Source organism: Penaeus vannamei, chromosome 15 (genome assembly GCF_042767895.1).
Source record: "Penaeus vannamei isolate JL-2024 chromosome 15, ASM4276789v1, whole genome shotgun sequence".
In the NCBI taxonomy this organism is placed as follows: Eukaryota; Metazoa; Arthropoda; class Malacostraca; order Decapoda; family Penaeidae; genus Penaeus; species Penaeus vannamei.
Genome location: NC_091563.1, coordinates 41,552,834 through 41,562,833, shown reverse-complemented (window position 1 = coordinate 41,562,833; position 10,000 = coordinate 41,552,834). Strand labels below are relative to the sequence as shown.

At 36.7% G+C, this 10,000-nt stretch overlaps 2 protein-coding genes across 3 annotated transcripts in view; one reads left to right on the top strand and one right to left on the bottom strand.

The window, feature by feature from the left end:
- wfs1 (wolframin ER transmembrane glycoprotein wfs1) overlaps nt 1-10,000 on the bottom strand; it is a 14,743-nt gene that overhangs the window by 340 nt on the left and 4,403 nt on the right. Inside the window, exons 2-7 of one of the 2 annotated variants that reach the window (XM_027355278.2) lie at nt 8,070-8,320; nt 6,932-7,039; nt 6,603-6,719; nt 5,995-6,091; nt 5,058-5,151; nt 1-4,614 (exon numbers count right to left, since the gene is read on the bottom strand). The exon at nt 1-4,614 is cut by the window's left edge and continues 340 nt beyond it. In XM_027355278.2, coding sequence (XP_027211079.2) covers nt 2,683-4,614; nt 5,058-5,151; nt 5,995-6,091; nt 6,603-6,719; nt 6,932-7,039; nt 8,070-8,190 — 2,469 coding nt within the window. In that variant the 5' untranslated portion in view covers nt 8,191-8,320 and the 3' untranslated portion in view covers nt 1-2,682. Of the gene's footprint in view, nt 4,615-5,057; nt 5,152-5,994; nt 6,092-6,602; nt 6,720-6,931; nt 7,040-8,069; nt 8,496-10,000 lie in introns of those variants that run through there. The other variant, XM_070130818.1, reaches the window with a different exon arrangement.
- LOC113804409 (negative elongation factor A-like) overlaps nt 8,531-10,000 on the top strand; it is a 19,008-nt gene continuing 17,538 nt past the window's right edge. The window contains exon 1 of the mRNA XM_070130819.1: nt 8,531-8,668. Coding sequence (XP_069986920.1) covers nt 8,546-8,668 — 123 coding nt within the window. The 5' untranslated portion in view covers nt 8,531-8,545. The remainder of the gene's footprint in view (nt 8,669-10,000) is intronic.

The following is a 10,000-nucleotide window of genomic DNA, read 5'->3' as shown; positions in this document are numbered from 1 at the left end:
CACATATCAGAATGAGAGAAAATACTGTAATTATAATCACCACCATACTTTTATAAAAACAATCATCTTTCTTCTTCCATTTACCTAAAATAAACCAAAACATCAAAGAACAAAAAATAGCTATTGCCCAAAGTCCTAAAGCTGAGAATCTTTTCAATGTAAGTGTACAAAATATCCTTCTTATACAAAATATTATATTCTTATACACTTTTCAATCTAAGTGTACAAAATATCCTTCTACAAAATGTTATATTCTTATACAAAGTGTTAAATTCTTAGCATGAGCAAATCACTGGTATATCACAGATTCTAGGTAGTGAAATCCATCCAAGCAGTAACCTCATGAACAAAAAACAGCATAACTAAAAATCAAATTTCCAGATTTCACTTCCAACACAGCATATGTTAGTAGTTTGCCTACTTGGATATATCACTGTTTCCTAAAGCTGCAGGATTTTTTTTTTTTACAAAATGATCGGCAAAAGCTTTTTGCTCGATTAGAAACTATATTCCGACATTCAAGTTATTAATTTCAGATCTGTCAAGCAGCATTAAAAATATATCTTTAAAATTACCTTGAAATATGATGCATCAGATGAGTATTCAGAGTTTATTTCCATGCATATCTATTATCAGGAATATCTTCACAAACACAATTTTCTTTTTTCCCTGAATATCAATGTCATGATTTGGTAAGCCCTAAACCCTTTAACCTGTTGTGTGCATATGACATAACATACATACCACGTCTACTGTAATTTTAATTTATCAATTGTAGTTACACATAGATGTGCCCCAGTAGTGCTTAGTCATCAAGGAAAATTCAAGGAAAGGAAATCAGGAGATCACGTATGGCCTACAAATTGACTCACTGGTAGCCGAGTACATCTACGCATACAACAAAAATTAATACAAAAAAAAAACAAAAAACAAAGGAAAGAAAAAGAACACACTCTGAAACAATGCTCCTGAAACATAACTATTATTATCACTTATCAATATATCAAAATGTGCAGCTTATAATATAGTAAATTGACGAGCACCTCTTAATACTCAGCTCAACAAAACAAGAATATCTACAGTTGAGATCATCACCCACCTTCCTCATAAACCCAATAATGAAGAGTTATATTTTTCATGAAGTCATGCAAGAATACGCTAATATCTGTCCGTCCCTAGGCATTAGTCCAGCTTGTGGTAGGCCATGCAAAACTTCATTCCATCCACCTGGACGGACTCAAGATATAATGAGGTATTACCCAGCATCTGTAATTATTCCCCATGACATGATAGCACATTATCCATCACCAGTGTGTTAAAAAGTGACCAATGTATGCACCCTGATTTGCTCTTAAGCTTGCCCTTCTGCGGCACACACTTATCACCAATGAACAGTTTCTGAAGAGATATATTTTCCGATTTAATTTAAGATTATAATTCTAACAGAAACCATTTTCATACACTTGATTAACATATATATTTCAGAATCATTTCTATATAAAAAATCTATAAGTCTAAATTTCTGCGATATGATATATATAAAACTGTTATAACACCTTTTCTTGTACTTTGATTCATAAGCTGAATAAATATATAAGAAATTATATCAGAAATTATGTTCTGGTCCACCCAATAGGAGACTTCTGGTCAGTAATCTGCGACCCACATATATAAATAATTCATTATAGGTGATCATTTCCTTGCATAAACAAGCATAATCATAATTTACGACAAAAAGCATATACAAATGTATTACTTCAACATTCACCACCAAACACACTACTAACAATAATTCACAGAATTACATGTAATCAAATGAAAACCGAAACAAGGTTTGAGAATACCTGAATTGTACTAACATTCATCTCCTATCAAATATCCAAAAATAATTAAAAACCCATACCAAAACTCTTCAGATTCTTCCATAAATTGATGAGCCTGCGACACTGTATACTCGGCAAAATGATACAAGGTTCAAACGTGAAACAAATGGATACTTCTGAACTCGAACATAAATTTCCATATACAACATATGTGACATCCTTTTCTCAAGGACTTTTTAGTTTGTAACCCACATGGACAAGGCTAATCATAACTTTTGTAAAAAAAAAAAAAAAAAAAAAAAAAAAAAAAAAAAAAAATCTTTATCACATGAGGGTATCAATTACAATTCCCAATACTACATGTATAAAAACCAAACCCACAAACATTCTTTGCATTTAAATACAAGCAAAATATGGAAAATTAACAAATTGTGTTTTCCATTACAAAACTCTATGACTTTGGCATTTGCTGTTCTTATTACCAGTGGTGGTGGTGAAAGTGTTTTTGGATAACCAGAATCTGGAATATGTCATACCGTGGCTAACTTTGCTAAATAAATATTAGTATATTTTAGTAATATGAAATTTACAAATAAAACATCTGGTTCAAATACAATATCCACATTCAATGCAATCTACTGACCATTCAAATATATCTTTTCCCCTAAAAATACATTTTGCAATTTTAGATATATATAAACACACATACAGGCACATATGTATACATACACACACACACACAGACAAATGCACATGCACATGCAAACAAACACACACACACACACACACACACACACACATGCAGACAAATGCACACACATACTTGCAAACAAACACACACGCACACACACAAACAAAATTAGATAGTGAGTGTTGGTCCCATGAAAAAGTTAAAAATGAAGACTGGAATGACCCATATATCAAAATCAATATGAAAATAAATTTTCTTTACAGAGGGTAGTTTTACTTTACAGTTTGTGCAAGAAATTGATGTCAAATGCAAACTTGGTTGGGTAGTCCCAATACCATTTGAAAGAGAACCTATAAACTCAATTTCATCATCGCTTTGTAGTCCTAATAAGAATTTCTGAAAAGTATTATCTGCATGTAAAGTCACTTGTGATCCCTCAGCTCCAAACTTCCACACTGAGGAACTCATTGCCACCGTAACTTCAAACATGTATTCATTCCAGCTTTCTAGAGTGCACGCATCTGCTCCTAAAACTGAATGAATCATCTGGCATCTTTCGATCTGTAATGTCTTTTCTTTGGACGATGGACACTGGGATAACATCTTACCAAGATAACACCTTAAAGGTTTCCTAAGTACATAAGGAAGTGCTGATAAGGCCATTTCAGGTAAATTGAACACACTAACAATGTTCACTGCTGACACTGATCCTTGCCATTTTACAAAAATTCCTTGTAAAGGAAGACAACCATGAACAGTAAGAGCTGCAGAATCTTTCGAAGGTACACAAACATTCCTGTAACTTTCCCACTGTAAATTTGAATAAACTGCCTTTGGAACTGCCAAAATTAAATCTGGATGCAAAATAGCAATTACAGTCCCAATAGTTATGATCAGCTTGACAAAAATTAAAAGTTTAGGGAACCATAATTTCAGAATGCAAGTGGTAATTATGCAAGCTGCAAATACGAATAGTGCTAACTGACCATCAATCCCTACATGAAGACAGACATAAGCAAACATTAGTCCAGGCCCAAAGAGAAAGAATAGAGACGCTATACTTGGTAATATCATTATCAGTGACCATGCAGCTAAAGGATATAAGAGGTTGGATGGTTCTGCTATCTTGTAAGAAGCCATTACGGCCAAGTGGCACCATGTAATAGTAACAAGATGTGGTGGGAGTGCACTTAGTTTATTAGTAACACATATGAGAATTTGCAAGCTACACCACATGAGATGCAGAAATGGTCCAATTCCTAAGTGCAATTTTACATGCCATCCAATGTCGATATGCTGTTCTACTAGCAACTCTTCTGCACCAGTTCCTTTTGTAATGGTAAAGAGCCACTGGCTGACATTTTCATGGACACTTGGCATCACTGCCATAACATAAATACTCAGAGATATAAATTGCCAGACCTTTAACTTTTCTGGAACTAAGAAAAGTGTTAAAATTGTGAAGATATACATAACAGGCAAAAAACAAATCACAAGCTTAGGTGACACTAATGGAACAGTTCCTAAATACATTACTACAGATAATAAGAGAGCAACATATGGTTTCCAACACCTTGCTTTGAATTTACCTTCAGCTTGTTCAATGTCAAGTTCTGGACAGTAATGTGAGAAGAGGATAGACCATGAATGGAAACTGTCGAAGTGTTTTCTATTCAGCAGCAAATGTGCCGTGGCCACCATCATTACCAACAAGGATATACAAGATATAAAAATAGGGAATGCTGAAAATGCTCTGTTGACACCTACTAGTGATATCAAACCTGATATTAGACAAACAATAAGTGTACTAGTAAATGGTGTCAAGATAGTCAACAGATATTTCACATAATTTGTAAATGTAACACCAAGAAACTGTAAACAACTCTGATAAACTTTTTTCAAGATTCTCATTGGCAGAAGTAAACCATTAAGAATCTGGTGTGAATGTGCATTTTGCGAGACTTGATTCATAAAGTGATGAATGGGAGGAACTCGGCCATTACAGTATATTACGGCAGCAGACACTAAGTGCTCCTCACTAAATCTCTCTCCTCCATATCGCTCCTCCAGATCACTGTTGCTGTCCACAGGCAGTGAGTCCTGAAAAGTAGTAGATCAGAGTTACTAGCACATACATCATTTTGCTATCTAGTATCCTTTCAATTAGTTAAAATAAACGTATAATACCTAATTCACTAAGAATAAACACTTGTATAGTCAATCGATTTCTTCTCTCATGACTAGAGTAACTGGCATTCAACAGTAGCTTTGGTTCTTATTAATCTCCTTAATGAAAGGTCAATCGCTTCAGAATAATCTTCTAAAACATTTTTCCCTCTACATCAATATAATCTTTACCAACACTATGAACTGCTGTGAAATAAGAATAAAACTAGAATACATAGATAATAGGACTAAGAAATATCTTTATAAAGTGCCTTATCATTTTTCTGTATCAAAAGACAACAATATATGTCTCTCTTTATATATATATATATTCAACTAGATAGGGCAAAACAGCTCTTCTTCACAAAAGTTCTTACCACAGAATCCTCAGACGATTCAGTTCCTGCCAAAACTTCTTGCATCTTCACACCAAGTCTGCTGCTGGTGATGAAGTCATTCCCATCACTGACACTGTTGACAGTTTAAAGAAGAAAAAAATGTTAATATCATAATAAATTTAAGTTATCACACCTTGCTATCAATATTACTCTGCAACTGTAATCTATACATGCAGGATCTAGGAGATATCTGTCAGCCATTACCAACTGGGACTTTCTTCATGCTAAGACTTCACTTCCAACAATATCATGACACCCTTTCTTACCCTTTATAGCCCTCATTACATTTAATATTTGCCATCCTTTATTCATTTATATTAATTTCTTATTTTGAAAATATAGTAAGTGGTTTCAACCTAATAAGAAGCCCTTTGGGAAAATTGCTTTGGCCTGAAAATAGTGTTCTCTTACATAATTCAGATCCATTTAAATTTTTCTGTCAAAATGAGTGAGATTTTGAATTTCACAAATCTGCTTTGTCTCTATAAACATCAATTGGTCAATCACAACTGTAACAAGTAGAATGATAGAATAGGATGTGGTGGCTTAACATTCATGATTCTTTTTAACAGAAAGGCAACAAAAATATCTTTTGATTTGTAAAGACAATAGTTTTTTGGGCATATGTTGTGCCCCCCCCCTCACTCCAAAAGGCTCTTTTTTATGAGAGGTTGGGGGGAATCCAAAAATTTATCCACCCTATTAGACATGCCATGACAATGAAGGCTACTGAATGTCCCGCACTCTATGCAAGCTTGGAATTATATGGCTAAAATGGTGCTATTTCTTGAGCTACACCCTTGTTTTCCAAAGCTCAAATTGAAAACTAATACTATGCTCTGATTACCTCCTAGTTTCATCAAATCAATTGTAATATCAAACTTCTACTACGTCAACATCCTTTATAAATACTGACCTGGTGAAAAGCATACGGGCTGCTCTTCTAGCCAACTTTTCTTGCTGGTCCATTGCAAGACATTCACGGACTTCATGGTAGTTGTGTTCACAAATGCCTGCAAGGTATAATGACCAAGATATAAAATACTAAGCAGTCAAAGTTGAGAGGTTCAAAAGTGATATGCTTAATAAAAAGAATTATTTACTAATGGTATAATTGTTATTAGGTGGCCTTACATGTGATTACGAATAATCAGAAAAGGAAAAAGAGGATATATGATTCTCCAGCTTCAGCCTTGCATTGCTGAATACCCTCTTAGTGTTTTACTAATGAGAGAGGGCAAAAAGGAGTAGGAGAGGGAGAGGAGAATGGAAGAGGCCAGAGGAGGAGAGAGAGAGATGGAAGAAGAAAAGCAGGAGGAGTAGGAGGAGGAAATGGGGATGGAATAAAAGGAGGAGGAGAAAAAGGATAGAAGAAAAAGAGGAGAAGCAGAGGGGGTGGAAGAAGAGGAAGGGTGATGTAAGAGGAATATAAAGAGAAAGAGAGGAAGAGATGGGGATTAAGGAGGGGGAGGGTGGGAGGAGGAGGAGGAGGAGGAGAAAAGAGAGAGAGAGAACCATACTCACCGATATTTTTGTCCATGCAGTCTTGCAAGAGGTTTGTGGCTTCAGTGTTGCCCTGGAAGGAAGCACGACTCAGCCAGTACACAGCAAGTCTCGCTCCTTCTTCATCAATTTCATTCTCTAAAAAGAAAATGGATAATATATACAGTGTAGAAAGTAATCATATACAGTCATATTACTGTATGCTGAATATCCTGTGACAAATTTACACAAATTTTAAGTTTAAATCAAAGAAAAGGAAGTACCAATATACTTTCTTTCCTAATCATCAAATTTTTACATTTTTACAATACATTATTTTCAAGAATTAAATCTACGATAGCAAAATATACCATCACTGATTTGTTCCAAAAGAGTTTTTCCAATTATCAGCTGAGACTCCGGACAGCCATCTTCTGCTAACTGGCTTCTCATCCGTCGCAAAATCCCACGAGGTCCTTCTGCAAGACAACAAAATCATATTGGTGATTAACGCACATTTTCATACCACAATCTACATCCCTTATAAAACAATTACTGCAAACAAATATATATGCCTTTAATAATATATAAAATTACTGCTTGTAATCAGGATATACCAAAAACATTCACACACAGTGCTCTTATAGCAATATGCTAAGCAATTCAAGCTATCGAATATAAAAAGGCAAATACATAAAATGCAAAAATAATCTTTACTAATGATTTCAGAGAATCAGAAGTAGAAATTACTTTATGACAGTCATCTAAGATAAATTACCACATATTAATAGCTATTATCAACAAGTAAATTATAACTATTATGCAACTATAAACCTTTTTTTCTGTACTAATGAATTTACTGTAATAAAAAGCTTATTTGTTAAGTAAAAATCACCCAAAGAACCACCAATATACAAAAGAAAAAAGATCTTATACAATTTAAAAAACAAGTAATCAAGTTGAAAATTCAAATTCGGACAGAATGCAACATCAAGAAATGGCAGTTTCCAAGATTCAATTTGATTCTATCTGCATTCAGTCCCTCCGCTGAGACAATAAGGCTGAACAGTACAGCCCCTACTCGAGATAATTTTCTTAAAGCCCAAAATATTGTGCATGACAAACTTATATAAATGACTGTTTGTCCATTACCCAAGAAGCCTTGCAATGTCTGATATTGAGTGGCTCAATTGCTTATGACACTTTCAGAGTATAACATTCACCATTTTATCTAGTGTTGTTGGTCGGTACAGGTCCAGTGAAATGTTTTACGAGTAAAGCCCCTAAAGCCCCGGTGCTATCGCTGATCAGAAGAACTAAGTAATACTCAAAATACTTTAAATATCCATGATAAACTGACATATCTTGAATAATGTTTATCTAATAATTACATTAGCAAAATACATGACATCATTCAGCGTGTTTTGCCCCAGCTGTTAGCAAGTAATCCAAGCGATACTCCTGATTTGAGACTTCATCTGAAACTTTTTCTGAGCCCCAGTGCCTTACCCTGGATGCTCCATTGCCTCCTCGCGGTCCTCTTGGCGGGGGCTGGCTCGGGTGCAGGAGCTTGGTCTGCCGCCTGCTGGGCCTCGTGCTGCTTAGCATCTGAAGGCAGAGTCGCTGCCATAATGTACAATGGCCCTAATCCTCGTGGGCTTGTGGTGCATCAATCGGCGAGGGGGGATTAGTGCCAGTGTCAGCACCAAGGCGAGGGAGGGAAGCACCAGACAGGCCGTCCCGCACAGGTCCTGTCACTCCTGGTAAGGTAAACACGGGTTCAGCGGGCACCCGCAATACACGCGTCGTTACCAACTAGGGATTATCCTGGCATTATAACACTGACTCACAATGGAAACTAATAGCATTTATATTTCCCAACCCAGTCGCTTGGGTGAACTGGAGCAACAGGCTTCGTACAAAGCGTTAAAGACTCGCCCCCAGACGCAGGAAGTAAAGCATAAGTGGTGACGCATGAATCCCTCATGGCGTGGGAGGAGGCGGAGGTTACGGCGGCGGACAGGTTGGGACAAGACCTGCTGCTCCCAGTCCATGGCCTCGGGGGAACCAGGCCACACTACTTACCTCTGGCGCAAAAGCAGTTGTTGGTAAGGCGATGAATATATTGCAACGCCATGAGGTTCAATATGGTATAAGCACGATTGAATAAAAAAGTGCACTGTACAAACTCAACTCCATTTCTTGCACGTACCTCATTTAGGTACTGTACGTCTGTACTTATCTTTATTCTACATTTCTGTCCAGCCTCTCGGACCTTGTTATTTCAGTGCATAAGATCAATAAAGCATTTTTTTGTATTATTATTTATTTTAGGAGAACTGATAAACAGATCTTCCTCTTGTTTAGTTCTACAAGCATAGATTTTTTCAAGGTTTCCAAGCTTAGGTGCCAATTATTACATTTGCCAAGCGCCGTCCTCCCACTCCCTGGCATCCCTATAATAGGCCTATTGCTATCGGTTGAATGTGGTTCCTCGAATAGGTATAATTTTACCTTGAAAAGCCTATAACATCACTTGACCTATACCTTTTGTCTTTGTTTGGATACATATTCCTTACAGTTCCTTTTGCATATAGTTGGGCACATTGATTAACTCTTTGTGTGTGTGTGTGTGTGTGTGTGTGTGTGTGTGTGTGTGTGTGTGTGTGTGTGTGTGTGTGTGTGTGTGTGTGTGTGTGTGTGTGTATGTGTGTGTGTGTGTGTGTGTGTGTGTGTGTGTGTGTGTGTGTGTTGAGAGGGGAGAGAGAGAGAGATAGAAAGATTAATCTCGTTTGACCAAAGAAGGGAAATTTGTGGTCTGGATAGAAACTACAGTCTTGTGGCGCCAATTACGGTGTTCACCTGGGTAACACGACGTTGAATTGAGGGGAGATCCAGGTCTTTCCTCATGACGAAGTTTATCAGTCATAGGACAGCCAGTCGTAATTCACCTACACCAACCTTAGGACTATTAGGAGTACACCTGCATCTTTATTTATATATATTGCAATGGTCCAAAACGCTCCAAGCAACAATTCTTAATATTTTCAACAACTTCGAGGGTGAAGTGAGAATAGCCTGACATCAGATGGGGAGTAACACCAAGATACTTAAGGGTGTTACAGTCCTAACAATTGGTCATATAACCCTGGGAAGTATAGCAGTTTGCGAGGTCTGGAAATATGCTTGGTCTTGATAATGTTGATTTTGAGGCCAAGGGAAGGTCATTTTACTGAACTGAAGACCATATTTCCCCCCACTGAAGAAGAATGAGAATGTCATCAGCATAAGATGTTGTGGTGCAGAGGTCTCCTAACTCGTAAAGAGAATGCATAAGTCTGTTAAATAGAGGGAGAGAGAGAGAGAGAGAGAGAGAGAGAGAGAGAGAGAGAGAGAGAGAGAGAGAGAGAGAGAGAGAGAGAGAGAGAGAGAGAGAGAGA